Source organism: Montipora capricornis, chromosome 7, assembly GCF_036669925.1.
Source record: "Montipora capricornis isolate CH-2021 chromosome 7, ASM3666992v2, whole genome shotgun sequence".
Taxonomy (NCBI): Eukaryota; Metazoa; Cnidaria; class Anthozoa; order Scleractinia; family Acroporidae; genus Montipora; species Montipora capricornis.
Window position 1 is genome coordinate 32,478,534 of NC_090889.1, and position 17,500 is coordinate 32,496,033.

At 39.1% G+C, this 17,500-nt stretch overlaps 3 protein-coding genes across 7 annotated transcripts in view; 2 read left to right on the plus strand and 1 right to left on the minus strand.

Moving 5' to 3' along the window:
* LOC138056975 (monocarboxylate transporter 13-like) overlaps positions 1 to 5,402 on the minus strand; it is an 11,198-nt gene extending 5,796 nt beyond the window's left edge. Inside the window, exons 1-2 of one of the 3 annotated variants that reach the window (XM_068902982.1) lie at positions 4,249 to 4,310; positions 175 to 255 (exon numbers count right to left, since the gene is read on the minus strand). The gene's annotated coding sequence lies outside the window, so the exon portion shown is untranslated. Of the gene's footprint in view, positions 1 to 174; positions 256 to 4,248; positions 4,389 to 5,301 lie in introns of those variants that run through there. The other 2 variants (XM_068902983.1, XM_068902981.1) reach the window with 2 other exon arrangements.
* LOC138056972 (monocarboxylate transporter 3-like) overlaps positions 4,494 to 17,500 on the plus strand; it is a 47,689-nt gene continuing 34,682 nt past the window's right edge. The window contains exon 1 of one of the 3 annotated variants that reach the window (XM_068902971.1): positions 4,494 to 4,626. In XM_068902971.1, the coding sequence (XP_068759072.1) occupies position 4,626 (1 nt within the window). In that variant the 5' untranslated portion in view covers positions 4,494 to 4,625. Of the gene's footprint in view, positions 4,649 to 17,500 lie in introns of all 3 variants that reach the window. The other 2 variants (XM_068902975.1, XM_068902976.1) reach the window with 2 other exon arrangements.
* Positions 7,199 to 9,469, plus strand: LOC138057595 (uncharacterized). Its single transcript, XM_068903560.1, has 3 exons — positions 7,199 to 7,890; positions 8,551 to 9,106; positions 9,248 to 9,469. Exons 1-3 carry the CDS (start codon positions 7,199 to 7,201, stop codon positions 9,467 to 9,469), a joined length of 1,470 nt encoding a protein of 489 aa, XP_068759661.1.

The window sequence follows — 17,500 nt, forward strand, 5'->3', positions numbered from 1 at the left end:
TTGGGCTTTCAGACTTTTAAACTCGCGTTTTGCGTATATAATAAGCTGCATTCACACTCTGAAATTTTAAGCTAGTGAGCCTTTGACGTCACTTTTCCCTGGATCCAACCCTCTGAGGTCCAATCGGTCAGTTTTGAACGTGAGTAATGGTAGACCGTGAAATCCAAAACTTACACTCAAAGTAAACGGCCTTTGGGTAAAAATCAAAGCTCAAAAATTTTCCAGTCAGGTGATGAGCAAACAAACTTTCAAAATCTGAAGAAGAAAAAAAGTATTTTTTTTAATCAAAGGGCACTTTAAGTCAAAGCCTTTGCATTTGCTAAGATTAGATTTTTTTAGCAAGCAACCGTGGACAATTTTCCTGTCGGTGTACGTTAGATCAGTGGCTTGATCTGATCGGCGTAATTATAAGTTGAGAAGCTAAATATTTTAAGCAAGAGCCGATACAAGGTAGGTTTGATTTTAGTGGTGTACTATATTTCGGCTGATAAACCAAACCAGCTTTCTTCAGGTACAATAAGAGCTTACATTGGATTGCCTATATGTACATATATATATAGTAAATGGATGTTGGCGTAATACTGGAAAAATGTGATAAAAAATGGTAGTTACAACAATTTGAATTCAAATACTAAGAGTAACGGAAAATAACGGAAGCGACTGTAAATAATAAACTGAAATCTAATACGTTTCTTCGCGGATATTAAAGGAGCACTGTCATGAGCTGCGCATGCTCGAATTTGTTTGCTCTTGAGCCCACGGAAAATTCTCGCCGCCATCATGGATTCACGCGTGAGTCACGTATGTTCGCCGGAATTTCTCCTTTGTCCACCATGGCCGTCTCCAGTGGACACCATTTGGAATTTGTCGATTCAACTTGAAAAGAAGTTAACCTAACACTTTTAAAGTTTTCACAAGACGCTAGCGCATGCGCTTCTCGTGACAGTTTCCTTTTAAGACCGTTGGGATCAACTGATCCCATTGGATTAAAATTTTGGGAAAAAAAAAATAAGGTTAAGCATACAATAATTTGGCGCCTTTTTTAAACTTTTAGCTGCGCTTTCACGTTCAGCAAAAAAGTTAATGAAAGCGCTAAAAGAGAAAGTTCAAAAATAGTTAGTTTAGAGTTAATCTATCCAGATTAAAACGTACTGCTTAGCTCACTGATGACAACTTGTAAAAGAGGTAAGTTTAGCTTACACATGAACGAATTTCGATCAGAAGTAAAGCTGTGCCCTACCAAAGCAAAAGCAAATATAAGCAAACCGCTAATAATTAGTCCATCGAGTTTCCGTCAGGATAATTCTGCTGAAAAAATCAGCTGTCGTAAAAAAAATTAACATTTTCCTTCCTTCGTTTGTTTACTTCATGGCAAGCACGAACGGGCTGTAGTTCCGAAAAGCAGTTATTACCTGCCAGTAATTCGACCCATATCCTATTTTCACCACATAACTTCAATGAATACATATATGTTAATGTCTGTATCAATCTTCTAAAGCGCATTTAAAACAAGCGAAGTCAATTGAAACGACTTTACGATCGGCAGTACAACTCGTTTTCTCACTAGGACATTTCACTTCAAAACTCGTCGTACATGTACTATACAAGTCCGCAGTTTGAGACTTTGCGCATGCTCCTTAGAACTTGCTTCCAGATCTCGAGTTCGTTGTCGGCGCTAAAACTCTCTGTCATCCGTAACAGTCCTTCTCCAGGGAACTGTCGCGGGAGAGCTGGGTTTGTACTGTACCCCCCCCCCCCCCCACCACTTTTTTTTTTCCTTCGCTGTTATTTTCTCCTAAACTTCTTCCCCCTCCCCTCATACTTCCGTGATCCATACCAAATCCTACCCCCCCCCCCCCAATTTCAAAGGCACTCCACAGCCCCTGTTCTTAAGACTACATTCAACCGGACAATTCTTGACTTCACTTAATTATGAATATAACTCCTGGGTTCAAACCATACGAATAAAGTTTTCTGTTACTTAGATTTTCAGTTGATGCTGTGATAGACCTTTCCACGGTTTTTGACGCCATATTGGTTGGGGGCAAACATGGCTTAAATTGCAATAAATGTATGGGAATTTCGCCGACTTCGAACCATTATTAATCCTTTAAGGTGTTGACAGTTGTGGATAGCGAGAACACCTTTTAAAAAGCACTTCTGTTGAGATTATTTTCGTAAAGTATGGCGATCAGAATCAAGCCATAACGACCGTAAACGAATTTGTAAATTTCATATAAACCCTTGCAATCAAAACAATGCAAATTTCCGCGAAATTTTGAAGCAACATGAGGAGATTTCTAACATCCAATTTTCAGACTTCGTGCCTTGTGCAATGATCTAATTTTCCGTTGAATGAATGAAATTAATAAAATGACTAAAATATTTTTAAATTTTTGAAATCTGCCGTTTTGTAGCGGAGTTATAGAGGTTTGAATTCGGCAAAAATCCCAGACATTCACTTCTTTCCTCTGTCCCTTGCACAAAAAACTGTCTTCCGAGTATTGCAGTTTACGCCGTGTTTGACCCTAGGGAAGATATCGTAGACGTCACCTATTGTCATTAATGAGTCAACCAGAGCAACATTGGCTGTCGAAACAAAGGGTCTTTTGTTCTTGAAGTTGGCGCATTTGAATAACAAAAGCAATGTTTGTAAACATATATATTCCCTATATGGCGTCAGAAAATGGAATGATGCCATTAAGAAATCAAATCAAACTTAGCGCAAAGGCCGGACTGTGGTTGTCGGAAACCTCTAAAAATTTGCCATTTGGTGTTTCCCTGTTAACTTGATTTGCTCTTCACAGAACTTAATCTGACAAGGGTCTCGACTTTCTTTAGCCAGTATTGTTGAGTTACTAATTTTGATGACAAAGAAGCTCAATGCATAATGCTTACAATGACAGACTACCTGTACCATTAACAGGGGCACCCAACGAGAATACAGTTCAAAACCACTTAGACATAGTATTGTTAAACGTATTTTAGTATTTAAACGGTAGATATAGGCATATTTTTATCCCCTAAAAATTTTTCATCTGTTCGGATTTCCTAGCTGAAAGTCTAGCGATCCGAAAATTATAGGGTTCAAAACTTACCTTTTCGAAAATTTCAGCCAGAAAAAAGGCTCCCGAAAATTCTAGGTGACCTTTTTAGGGTAAAAATCCGTTAAAAATGAGCAATTATACCATTTTATCAGATGTTCGAAAATCCTAGGAGAGGCAGACAAGCAAGAAATTTTTTCAAGAAATGTTCCGAAAATTCTAGATCTCAAATCGTCTTGCGAACAGATATTTTCCGAAAATTGACGTTGGGTGCCCCTGCATTAAGTGATAACATTGTTACTAAGAGAAATACCGAGTACTCGTTAAGAAGATCAGAAAACATTGGTGTTCCTAGGTTTCAATCTCGCTATTTAGAACAGTCTGTTAGTTACAGGAGCGCCATTCTCTGGAATGCAATTGCATCCAGGCATCCGGACTTAACCCGCACTGAACGTTGAACTCTAGACTCTAGACTGAATAAGATAAGAGTGTTAAAAGATTTTAATTTTAAAGCAACATCTGCTTCTACTGCTAATTTCAGTGATGACGATTTTATATATTTTTAGGATTTCAAGCACTTAGTCTTAACAACCGTAAATTATTGTAAACCTATTACTTTACTATGTGTAACTGTACTTTAGATGCACGACCCCATAAGCATTAGCTTTAACCATTATCGTGGTGAAATAAAGTGGACGTATGTCAATATTATTGCATGGTTGGAAAAGTATGCAAATCAGTGATCGCGTGCTTTATAACAAAATGTACCGAAAGCCGTTACAAAGAAATTGTCGGATGCGTTACCCTTGTGCTTTCCATGGTATGTTTAGAAGAAGAGATGTATCCTTGTTTGATTTCAGAAGTTTTGATGATTTTGGCAGTATCCACGGAGTTATATCTTTTAACATTTCACATCAATTCACTGTCAATTTTCCTTAATCCTCTCCATGTTAACTTCGACGTGAAAATCGACTCTCCGGTATCTCATAGATCCGGCGGCGAGGGAGCATAAGTTCTCTTTGTTAGGTGCTAGCACGGTATTAAATGATATTGCTAATTTATATCATTTATCGACCTTAAAACATTTCACTTTAAGATCAAAGCGTTCCCTTCAAATGATCGCAGCCTCCAGCTTAAAGTATTAACTTATTCAACAAATTTTCCGGTCAATTTAAGCTCTTTACTCTAAGAATGCAGCACTTACCCGTGTACTGAAGACAAAAATTGCTAAATGGACATCACTACAATTCAAGATTCTTGTTCTTCTCGATTGCACCATTCGTTGGTAACAAATAGCGTGACGCACATGATGTTGTCATAGTCTCTTTCTTATGCTGCGTGACGCAACCATTTACAAAAGCGCACACTCGTCAAAAACGACTCAAAATGAAAGCAAAGGAACTACGAAATAAAAGTGTACTTGCGTGACAGTAACAAACATATTGACAGTCATGTTATGCATCTGTGGGCACCTCACATAATCCTCAGTCGTCTCCATATCCTTATGCTCCACATAACTGTTGGATTGATTTGATCGATCTGCTTCGGTTGTGCCTTTCCGCCCGCGGCTGCCAAACGAGAAGTAAGCTCCATGGATTGTAAACGTATGTCTTTTTTTGTATAATTTCAATAATTCATATTATTGAAGAAGCAGCTTCTTATTTAATGATCCTCACTTCAAACTATTACGGGTACGCAATGTTTGCCACTCGTACCCAGAGTCCTCGGGCTTTTTGGCCAGCGGGTGAGCGCCCGGAGAGACTCTGGGATAATCGATTTGAACTATATTTTTGATTGGCCGCTTGCGTAACAATGGCAGTCCGACAGGAAGTCGGTAAGTAATTCGGAAGCCCCAGAATTTGGAGGGGGATTCAAAATCTAAAACAAGTTTCAGTGCTGATTGATTTTTTCTACCTCAGAAATATATAAATCACAAAAATAATAAAACGACGAGGTTTGAATTATGTCATATACCGCACGGGAATTTTCCCACGCTGCTAAAACTGCTAAAAAGTGATTACTGTTGCTGTTGCAAAAGTACCGTGGGAAAACATTACATCAGTCTCTTTGAGGAGAAATCCGTGGAATAAGGTCTTGTCGAAGCCATTCAGAATTACGGAAACATCAACTTGTAGAAGATAAGGACATTTGTGTCGTTTCCACAAAAAAAAATTGTCGATCGTGTTGCTTGCACGATGGCATTCTCATTGCATTCTGTACGGTGGAATGTACGCTGAAACACCAAAAATACACTCACCGAAAGCGTCAGAGGTTTCATCTTCACTTGCTCTAACAGCAAGCCAATGATCATTTGTGTGTAAGGCTAAAATTCTTGTTTCTCAAACACTTTCAACCCGCCATTTCTACTGTTAACGGTTTTCTCTTTTCTGCTTCCGTTTAAACTCAACCATACGTCATAAGACCGGAACCCACGTTTTCTGGGAAAATGGAGTCGATTATCCCATAACCTGCGATCAGACCCATTTTTAGCTTCGCCCATATGTTCTCTTATGTCGTCGTTCGCTAAAATTGGACCTGACCAAAAGTCTCTCAAGAATTCCGGACGGTCGGCCAAATTTTGGCCGACCAAACTCGTAATCTGATTGGCTGTTGAAACGCCGAAAGTGAAAATGTTATCATGATTGCGCGGAGCTCTCGCGAAGTCCTCGAGACTCATCCGCCGTAAGTGTACGAAGAAAGTTGCTGCCTTTTGTTCTTACAATGCCGTGGACGGTGCAACTTGATTTTGTTTGTATAAATGGAGATATGCCATCTGAAACATCTCATAACTTGTCCAGAATCGGGTTTGAATATCTGAAAAGAGTGAAATTAGCGATTCCGTTGTCGAGCTCTGTGGCCATGTGGTTGAAAGTACTTTGGCAAAAACTTCCCTGATGTTTTGAATGCTAAATAGCGGGTTCTTTCAAATGGCAATGAAAGCCGATGCATATTGGTTCCCTGAATGAGACAAAGGACATATATATCAACAGGAGGAGATGCTGATAAAATCGCAAGTTAAGCGAATGCATGTTTTGAATAACTGTGTATCAAACGGCTTTATTTACTTACTGTACGTGACACGGTTTGTTTGCACAATTTGGAGTCAAGATTGCTTCATAATATTTCCAGTTGATTTAACTAATGAAACTCGCACTCCAGAAACTAAAATGGCATGTTTCCAGAGAGACCAGTTGTACAAAAATATATGAAACTTTGCGAGTCCATCTTACTGTTCGTACTCCATCAAGAAATTAACGGCGCAAACTTATCATGATTTTACTGCGCGCAATTCTAGAAATACCGTCTGCAACTGAAGATATTACCCGAAAAAATCACCAAAGAAACCTTCATGGGCAAACACGTTAAAGGAATAATGTATTTCTCTTTTTTTTTTTTTCGTTAAAAATCTATTGCCAAACCGTCCAACGACAAAATGCTAGGTTATCTCAATTGCAAATTAAGATGTCAAGCTTAAAAGATTGCATATTCAGTGAAGTTCGGAGGAAGAATTACACCGGCCTTTGCCGCAATATAGTCGTCGAAAAGGTACAGAAAGTAACATTCCCCATGCTTTAAATGTGTTTTTCTCAAATTAAAGCCAACGGTAACCTCGAATTCGTTTATAATATTCCTCCCACGGTAATTAACTCTGGTCAAAACAAAATAGCGTGAATCTGCCGTCCACGCGTGTATTGGTGTAATGGCAGTAAATTTGATTGGCCGACGAAGGACATGTCAATCAATCAAAAAAAGTGGGTGCAAGGAATTTCAAAGAGGAATTTGGTCAGGCTCTATTTTTCGTTTCGCCAACTCCACATTATGGCGCGGCAAATAGGACAAATCGAAATGCTTCGCCTTCAAAGTGAGGAGGTACACCTTTGAAGTGAGGAAGTACACCTTTAAAGTGAAGAGGTACACCTTTAAAGTGAAGAGGTACACCTTGAAAGTGACGACGTACACCTTTGAAGTGAAGACCCACACTGCGTTTTAAGTGAAGTCGAACGAAATGGTCTTTACAATGACGCGGAACATGCTCAAGTCACCAGTGTTGCTTTAAACTGATGAGGTACACCTTTAAAGTGAGCATAGGCCTGCGTTTCAGAAAACAGCGGCCTCCCTCAAGCCGCATGTCTTTGGTTATAATTATATCCAAGATGGCGGAAGGTGTTTCTCAAAGAATAAGGAACGAATTGATTCGGCTGTATTCTGCTATAAACGAAGTTGTTAACAGGGCGGTTGTCACATCTGATGATATCCAGTATTTCATAAACTGCTTGGAACATTTCCATCGCCATCTTCTTCGATTAAGCGAAAGTGGTTTTGTAACAGCACATTCCGTGAGAATTTTGCAAGATGCTCTTGGCAGCCTTCGAAACAGTGGAATGCCTGATGACTTACTTCCTGAATCCGGTTCGAACATGTACTTTTACCGAGAAAAACCCCTAGGGAGGCCTAGATACTTCCTTAGCAGGGATCAGTTAGAATTCCTGTTGTCTTTGGGATTCAACAAGACCAAGTTGTCAGAAATGCTGGGTATGTCTGCGCGTACCATTCAGCGTCGAATGGCAGAGTACGGCTTGACAAGCAATAACTATTCCGACCTTTCAGAAGAAGAACTGGATCGTATGGTGACAGAAATTAAAGTACAATTTCCTCGAGCTGGGTATCGTCAGATTATTGCAATTCTAAAAACCCATGGTGTTTTTGTGCGGGAACATGACTTGAGAGAGAGCATTCAACGGTGTGATCCTTCCCTAAGATGGTTTGCTACAATTGAGAGGCGACAATACAGTGTCCGCGGGCCTTTAGAGCTATGGCATATGGATGGCAACCACAAGCTGATTAGGTGAATGAGCTGTATCTTATTTGCAGTAAAGGGAAGATATCTGTTTACAAACATTGCTTTTGTTATTCAAATGTGCCAACCACAGGAACAAAAAATATGTTGTTTTGACAGCCAATGAGGCTCTGGTTGGTACATTTATAACAATACGTGATATCAACGATATCTTCCCTATATGACTGAAAATGCAGTTTTTCTACAAGCCATTACTCAGGTTGAATGAAGATACTTACATTGCTTAATCAAAGGTAACTGTTCTCTTCATGCTTTTTGTAGCCCCTGATGCAAACACCGGCAGAGAAAGTATGGGAAAATAGGATTCTTGGAATAATTTCAAACTATCCCAAACTTGCTCTGGTGTTTGTATCAGGTGGTGGTCATTTTCGGATTCCTGTGAACTAAAATTAATGTAAAGAAACATTTTGCCATGCTTGCTTAGCCTCATACACTGTAGAAAACCTGTCATCTCCTGTAATTTACTTAAATAACATTTCATAAGTTACCGGTATTCTAAATTTGCTGCACATACAAAATATTATAGACTTGAACACCATCAGTGCTAGGGGAAGTAAGTCCACGGCAAAACTTCCCTCGTGTCTTTTTAAGGCAGATCAAAGTCTGGGTACAATGTGAAAAAAAATTAATCTGTCTTCCCTTTCATAGGTGGCGGATGGTAGTGCATGGTGCAATTGATGGGTACTCTCGTTTGGTTGTCTTTCTTCATTGTTCAAATACCAATCGTGCTGAAACAGTGCTACAGTTGTTTATGAAAGCAGTCACTGAGTTTGGCTTGCCATCTCGATTGCGGACTGATAAAGGTGGTGAGAACACAGCAGCTGCTTTGTACATGCTGCAACATCCTTTGAGGGGAACTGGACGTGGAAGTGTGATGGCTGGGAGTAGCACCCACAACCAAAGAATAGAGAGGCTCTGGAGGGATGTTTACAGTGGTGTCTTGTGTTTGTATCAAACACTATTTTATCATCTTGAGGAACAAGGTGTTCTTGACCCACTGAATGAGGTTGATCTGCTTGCTCTTCACACAGTTTTTTTACCCCGTATTAATCGTCACCTTGACATTTGGCAAGGAGGTTGGAACAATCATAGCATGAGAACTGCAAGAAGCCTTTCTCCTCTCCAGCAGTTTGTTAGTGTGATGCTACAACTGCGTGGTTCAGGTTTGGAGGTAGCCAGGGAAATGTTTTGTCAACTAGATGAGGCAAGTACATGTATGTAACAAAGAATGCTTTCATATTATTATATATACAACAAGTACAGTCTCTTCATAAACTTGAGATATGCAGTTTGTGATGGAAACAGTATGTTTAAAGATGTTTTTGTCTCTTTGATATTTCAACAGAAAGAATCTTCCTCATATGGTATTGACTGGGATGGGCCCATTTCCAGTGAATCTTCTACCTGCGATGATGTTGAGCTAGTGGAAATTCCAAACATTCAAGTCAATATTAGGGAGGAGCAACAGCAGCAACTAAGTTTAGTGGTTGACCCATTAAGTGACAGTGATTGTCATGGCATTGATTTATATATTCAGGCACGCAACTTTCTGCACTCACTGACTTAGTACAAGGATTGTAAATGCAATACTGCCAATAACAGCCTTCGGAGTGACAAATAATATAACGGGACTCAGGGCTCGAAATTAACGAAAAAATGCACTCGCATTTTGCGATAAGATACGAAAATTTAGTCGCAATTTCGCAAATTTTAGTCGCAAAATCGCTGCACTGCATTGTGTTGTCAGCGGTTTAGCAAAAAAATATGAGCTCGCAATACTTGTGTGTAAAGAAACTGCTGAAAATGGCGAATGATCGAAGGAATGGAGCTGTGCACGTAACATCGCAGCTAAATTACTCTACAATATTACGCTATCTTCAGAGAAAATTCACAGCGAGAAAAAAATAATTTTGTCGTTTATTTATTTATTTTAGCAAAATTAGCAGGAAAGTGGCAACTGCTAACCCTTTTGTTTGGAAAGAGCGAAGGTGACAACAAGTCGCAAAGGGAAAAATTTAGTCGCTAATGCGACTGTATTGGTCGCAATTTCGAGCCCTGCCGGGGTCATAAATGTAAATCCACCAACAGAGATGCTGATTGGTTAGTAAAGCTAACCGAATATTGTTTTGATAAGTAAATGTGTAGTGAAATCAAAGCAGTCATAGGAAGAGGACTACAACAGTCAAGCTTTTAATTCACAGGGAAAATGTAAACTGCTATAATGATAACTCCTTGGACTGAAAACAAGAAAACTGTTACTTAACTTGACATCAACTTTAACTTCATCTCCATGATCTATAATTATCTTCAACACAATGGTTTTCACCAATAAAATACAGTCATTGAGACTTGGACCATACACTGTACTTCCAGATATGTTCACTCTGCTTGGTGGACTTCAAACGTGAAGTGGTCCGTCTAAAACAGGAAGTCGTAGTGTTTTTTCAACTGTCAACAATTTGGACTTAAAAAAACAATGCAAGAAGTAAACATTCAGTGCAACTCCTCACTTTGAACACAACATAATTATTCTCCTTAAGGTACGAATAGTGCTCTTGAGAAAAATACAAGGGAAAGTAATTAGGTATGACAACAGGAATCTTTTCAGAATCTACCATATCCTACAGCTCCTGATGATAAAGAAAGATTGCAAGCTGCCTTGAACTCCTCATAGCAACCATGTGAGATTGGTAGTATCAATTTTCGAAAACAACTGTCTGCCTCAAGAAGTTTTCTTGTGGTATCTGTCTGAAAAGTAACTTCCAAATTCTCCTGTGGGTCAAGCGCTGTTGTCCCAGTAATGAACATCACCAGTGAGTTACTAAACGGGTATCCAGTGTTGTCATCTGCAAGGTTAAACCCCAAAAATGAAACACATGAGAAATATTAGGACAGGTAGCATTGACTTTGGGCTGAAATATTATGGGTGGGTAAATGCTTCCATATACTGTATTTTCAACCTTATCCTTGGAGATATTGTGAATATTGACTTCAATTGATATTTCTGCACACAAATGACTTTTCACAAAATGTCAAAGGCATAACTAGTGGGCTATTTCTATTTTTCTTCGTCTATTTACAAATGCCATATAGTACTTGCATAAACTTCCAGGGATTTTTTCAGAAAACTGCCTTTCATATGGCAAGAAGATGTACATGTACATGTACATGTATCCACATGTATTTCAAAGACAGACATGATCAGGTTTCACTTCTTCCATGTGCATCAGGTCATTTGATATCCTTGTTCTTGTTTCTATCCACTTATTTTCACAATTCCTCATGTTCACATTCTAGTATCTAGCAGCTGTCTGCATTTGTGATTAGAATTCAGTCTCGAAACTTTTACTACAACTGTAACAAAAGAGTTAAACAATGTTACCCTCACTTGGGAATAGAATAGTGTATGCACAGCACTCACCTACATCAGAGCCACTGGTGTTGACATATTCAAGAAACCATTCCCAAGACTGTGCCAGCTGGGCTTCACCAACAATTTCTTGGATGGGATGTGCTTGAAGTAACTTGCATTTCAGTATGTCCATGTCAACTGAAGCTTCTTCAATAGAGGGAAAAACAAATTCAGTTATGGATGGATGCTTGCGAAGCAAATCACCAAATCCAAGAACATTAAGACCCAGGAAGAACGAGTCAAGGGCAACTGTTCTTGTAACCAACACTTCTGCAACTAGGAGATCTTTGATAGCCTTCTCTTTGTTAACATCACTCAGGGGTACTGCATCTGTTAGTCCATGTCGGACCAGCAACTCCTCAACCTTGTCTTTCGCTTCACCATCTACCTCATCTATGTTCTGTTTTTGTAAGATCTAGAGGACATTATGAAGTAACGTTCATTATGCTTAGTAACAATACAAGTACACGCTATATACACGTATGGCTTGATATATTTTGAAATGGGTAATTTGTTTATGCAGCCCTAAAGGAAATTGATTGTAAGCAAGATATTTTCCTATTTATTGTAATAGGCTGGTATGAGAAAATGGAAGGTCACAGATGGCCACATCTCAAGAAATTTAGGGAAGGGATATTTTAAGTTGTGTGATGATTTTACAAGTGACTTTCTATATGGCAAGTGTGACAGTAAAGATTCATAAGGTCACTCAGGTGTTGGATTGCATCCAGTGGCATGGAACCACCACTAACCCGGCTTAAGCATTGTAACAACTCGACATTTATTGTAACCAATCCAACCTTTTCTTGCAGAAGTCCCTTCAGCTCAAGGTCTGTTAGATCATCCATTGTAACAAAGACTGCTGCCTCCTCCAAGGAACCAGTGTTAAGGTATTTCACTACAGCAGGAGATAGGCCTACAAATCCAGGGCCATCATTCTTCAAACTATGAGCCACAAGTTTCCCTGCTACTTGAAAACACCCTGAAGAAACAGCATCTACTCCATAGAAGGGGATAAGATGTCCATCTTGACCACCAAACAACTGCATATTGAATACGGGATCAACTTTACTCAAGGAACTAATGGCACTCATGAAAGAATTCTTTACTGGGGCCTCCCAAGTCAGCACCTTGCTCTCCATGGAAGTTAACATTTACATGTTTCTTCAAGTTCAATTGAGGGTTCTTGTAAATTGTCATTATCTGGCGGAGCATAGACAGCTGCATTCTGTTAACATCAATATATGCTGTTCCTTGCTCTGTCTGGCATCTGTAGGATTGCATAATTTCCACAACCGTGCGTGCTTGTGTGCAAAGGGATGGCATGCCTATGAAAGAGACAATGGTACAATATTGTCAATATATATTAGTGTATTGAATGAACATTGCATAATGTAATGGCTCCACATCCAATAAATACACTACTTCTAATAAATGCTCCCTCTTGATTTTGGTTGTTGGTTTTTTTTTTCAAATAATGGCCCTGATTGGCATAAGTGCCTCCTTCCTATAAGCACCCACAATGTATGTGCCACTCAAGATAACTCATGACACAAGTGAACTATGTCTTCTTCCTCATCTGAATAATATTTATTATATTGACTTGGAACAAAATAAGACAGTCATGTTATTGTTGTGAGTCTATTATCCAATTTCTCTATTCCTCTATTACCATTAACTTCCGCAAGTTTGAAGGTACCTGAGGTTTGGGCTTACCAGTTTCTGTAGAGCTACTATCCCTGTCACCAGCATTTGAACCTTTAAATTGATCATGGTATGATAAAACATTAGTGACCCAGACAGGAAATGAAGCTATTCATATGTGTGATACTCAGCAGTATACAATCATCTATAATTTGATTGCATGCATAGGAATTAGGATCATTATTTTTAAATCCAGATGAAATGTGACGTGTATGTTGCATGTTATGCAACAACTGAAGAGGCTGCTTTCAAGGGAAAAAAATAAATGCAGTTTGAATGCTACATGCATTGAGCCTCAATTTGACAGTATAGAGATCTACCAACGAACCGGGGTAGCTAAGACTATACAGATATGGTTAGTGTATGTTCACTGGATAAATAAATCAAACATGCCATACAAAGGTGGTTAATACTGTTAGCGTTGCAATGGGGATGAGAAGTTGCCAGCCTTAGACTGCTTATTTGCAGTTCACTTCAATTGCAACCTCTTCAAGGAATAACATTTTAGGCATGTAAGCTTTCACCATACAACAAGGTGTTGTGAGTTTCTAATACTGACCTGATTCCAAAAGTAGATCTATTGCTTGTTCAAGACTACCACCTATGTCTAGAGCTGACTGTAGGGCAGAGCTTGATTTAACTGGGAAAATTCTTTGTAAATCTGCAAGGGCAGTGGGACTGACTGCACTATTTTGCTGGCATCCTTAAGATGTAAGATATTTAACGCATGATTACGACTTAACATCATCTGCAGTTAAAAAAACATTTTTACTCTTGCTTATTGAAGGAAAGTATATTTTATGTCCCCCCACTCAAGAAAACATTAAAAAACAGAAAAGGAGATATTTTCTACAAATTAATTAGCCCATTGCAACCATAGTAACCACACTGATTTTTTTTCCCTGGGGGGGGGGGGGGGCGGCACAAATATGGTTGTGTATAATTTTCACTTTATCCAAAGACATTTATAGGTTATGTCTTGGAAATTTCAGCTGAACATCAAACATTCCCTGGTGAAAAGAGTTGTGCAAAAGTAACCGCACTGCAGATAGAGCACACTTTCTTTTCTTAGTTTGTTTTTTTATAAGGTAGCTACAGTTGTAAGATTTAGTGTTACATGACTAGTTTTTATGTACAGTGTAGCATAACTATTCTCTTTGATGTACCTGTCTTAATGGGTACAGGGTCTTTATCTTCATCACTTGAGTCATCATTCACAATAGTAGTTACTTGACTTGTTCCACTAAAATCCAACAAGTCAGGATCATATACACTACTTGTACTTGCAACTGATCCACCACCACAATCCTGCATGTGCTGTCTCATTGTTGAAAGTTGAATCCTGATCCCACACTTGACACACATCTCTAATGGGCCAGTGTCTGAAGACTAATACAACCATAGATGACCAAATTTTAGCCAGACTGTTCTGTTAACTTAACAGTATTCCAACAGTAATTGAAAATGCCCTTTCCCAAGGCACCCACACTTAAAAAAAAAAGCTTTACAGGGAATATTGGAAACAAGCCCGGGGAGGCAGCCAAAATGACAGAGTGGCACATACATGTAAGCTCTTCCACTACATATTATGCTCAAAAACTTTCAAAATAGTAATAACTACAAAAAAAGCATGCATTGCGTCTGTGTGGTAGTGCAGGAACACAGCACTTTATACCATATTGTCAACTGAGCTGTGTTTTGTCTTCCAGGGGATTCAGGTTGTCTTTGCGTAATATGTATCCCTAATAGTGCACAATATTGTTTTGGTATCGTAAATTATTATAGTGCCATGGTAGATGTTTTAGGTAAATACGTTGCCACCTAAGAACACATGTGCTTAGTGGTAAAATACTAAAGCCAGAAAGATTGAAGAACATAAAAGGGAATCGAGAAACATTGGCTCGGGGGCTGACATGTTGATCACTTTCAAGTTCACTTATGTACAACTTCTTTTTCACCGAAAGGTTAAGCGTGCTCTCTCAGCGTCGGACAGCTTTGCAAGATAAAAGTTCACGGAAGTTAATCCCTGACCGGCGAGGTTAGTATAGATCTGGATGGGAGACCTCAAAATATACCACTTTGTGCCAGAAACATAGGACCGATAATTATATGTTGACACTCAAAAATGGTACAGATTTTGTTAGCCTGCTTTATGCAAAACAAATATTGATGCAAAAGTAAACAACTATTGATACACAGTTTTTAGGAAGAGCAGAAGGAAGCTTTCAGGAACCGTCGATCGAGAATAAAACACTTTGCCATCAACAACAAAATTTGCGACATGAACTGCAGGTATAAAAGGTTACCATCAGCGAAAAACATTTGGGAGATTTTTCCTACATTCAATTTTTCTATTGTACTTTTGGCTGCACAAGTAAATCGCAAAAGACATCAGTTTGTGCCAAAATGACACTGGGTTTTTGTTTTTGTTAGTTTGATTTTTCTTTCTTTCAAGCTATAAAGTTTGACAAGAAATGTGCGAATTCAACACGAAGATCACAATTGCCTAACTCTTGAAGTTGACCATTGTTTCTGCGAAGTCAACAATTTACTCTCCTAGACAAGGTTATTTATTATCACCAGGTAATTCCATCATTTTGGAAATAGCAGCTGCTTTGTTATTCATCAGTGTCTCAAATTCTTGCCGATTTTGGGGCTCATTTTGTTGAAACTCAAGCACACTTCCAACATACCTGTTTATTTTAGTGATAAGCATGCAATGCGGGCCTAATGGCACCATGAACACTCTTACAACCCGGTGACGTAGTGTGTAGTGCACTGTACAGTGCTCTACCACAAAAAGGTTACTTTGCTATATTAAGATCCAGCTTCACAGAAAAGCTTCTGGTAAAAGTGGAGGACATACTCTAAGCCTTTGTGTTGCAAGGTTTCCAAGCTTAATGTTAGTCATTGTATCAAAGAAACATATTGCAATACAGGGACCTGGTGATAATGAGGGGAGAACTCACCAGTAATGCATGTTCTATTTGTTCAAGGCTTAAATCGTTTTGAAGGGGTCGGACATAGATTCTAGCTGATGCCACCATTTATTTAAGGTCTAACACGTTATGCCCTGCATTTCCTTTGGGTTGCAAGATTTCCAACTTGCTGGTAGATCTAAACTTTGTACGCATCAGCTCATAACCCCCTCCTTCCTTTAGTTTTGGGTAGCTTTATAACAACTTTTCATGAAAGTAGTTGCACGAGGATTTCTTCTCAAATGTTATCTTCTTTTCTCCAAGTGATGCATTTGACAACTGGATTTTGTAGCCATTACTAGGGACTTCATTATCCCTCATTCTCTCTAAGCATATAAATGTATGAGTCCATGTATTGGGTAGTTTAATTCCTGTACGCCATTTCCTTTTTCGTGGAATTCCTGCAGGTGTGAAATTGAATAGCCTCCCTAGCTCGGCTCTGGCATTTTCTGCAATAAAAATGTGATAGTAATCTCAGTAATAAGCTCAACTAGGCAACAGATGTCAGGTTTAACATTTCAGTATGGGCTTGAGGCAGCAAATTTGTAAAGTTGCCTAAGAAACAGTGAGGGGTGGGGGAATCAAAGCGCTTTGAAAAATTTTTAACCACAAATAAAGGTCAACACAACATAGCCATCACACAATAGCATTAGTGAGTGGCAGAGTGGTTTAAAGAGAGCTGGACTAGAAATCAGGAGGTTGTGGATTAAGTTATGTTTAGACAGCTTTAACTTGGTAGTCTCAAGTTCAGCTGCTCCTAGCTACCCTGGTAATTTGCTTTCTTGCCTTCTTGCCAGCAGGAGTTATTCACTTGGCTCATTTACAAATTTGCATCAGCATTCTTTATGTTGGCCATGAAGAGCCCCATTTGGTGGAGTGGTCAACTATTTTTACTGGGTTGCCTATGGCAATCCAGTCGGAAAATGGGTAGATTATTTTCGTCGTTTTTTTATTTTTTTCCGTGTCGGTAAAAGTCTTGCCTGTCACTCCCCTGGTAAGTGGTGTCTTTTTGCATAGAGCCTTCTGCGCGTTTTTTCTTAGGATGGAGAGGGTAGTGGAACTGCGTTGATTTCTCTGGTGGACACAGTAGAATCATTAACTTAGCCTGCAATGGCGTCGAAAGTCATGTAACGCGAAGGGCGTTTTAGTGGATCCTTAAACAAAATATACCCTTATGGAGCTCAATAATGGCAAGTCAGTTGTATAAACTAGGCAGGAATCTCAAAAGCGACGAGTACTGGACTTCGACAACAATCTATCGCCCGTCGAGACGAAATCAAAGTGAGCTGTATTTACCTGAAGTACATGGTAATTTGACACGATTGAGTTTCTTGTCTTCACGCACGCAATGAAATAGGACGAGGTTTTCGCCTCTACGAGCAAATATGTTGTTTGTTTCAATAAAATTTTCGCTGGAAAAGGATTCTGTGGTATTTTCTGCCTTTGTGAATTATAATATCATGTTGTGTATGGAATTTTCGAGCTTAAGGTTGAAATGTGATAT

Coding starts and splice junctions, on each gene's coding strand:
- LOC138057595 (XM_068903560.1), top strand. CDS start 7,199: ATGGCGGAAGGTGTTTCTCAAAGAATAAGGAACGAATTGATTCGGCTG. Junction 7,891..8,550: donor GGCAACCACAAGCTGATTAG/GTGAATGAGCTG, acceptor TCCCTTTCATAG/GTGGCGGATGGTAGTGCATG. Junction 9,107..9,247: donor TGTTTTGTCAACTAGATGAG/GCAAGTACATGT, acceptor ATATTTCAACAG/AAAGAATCTTCCTCATATGG.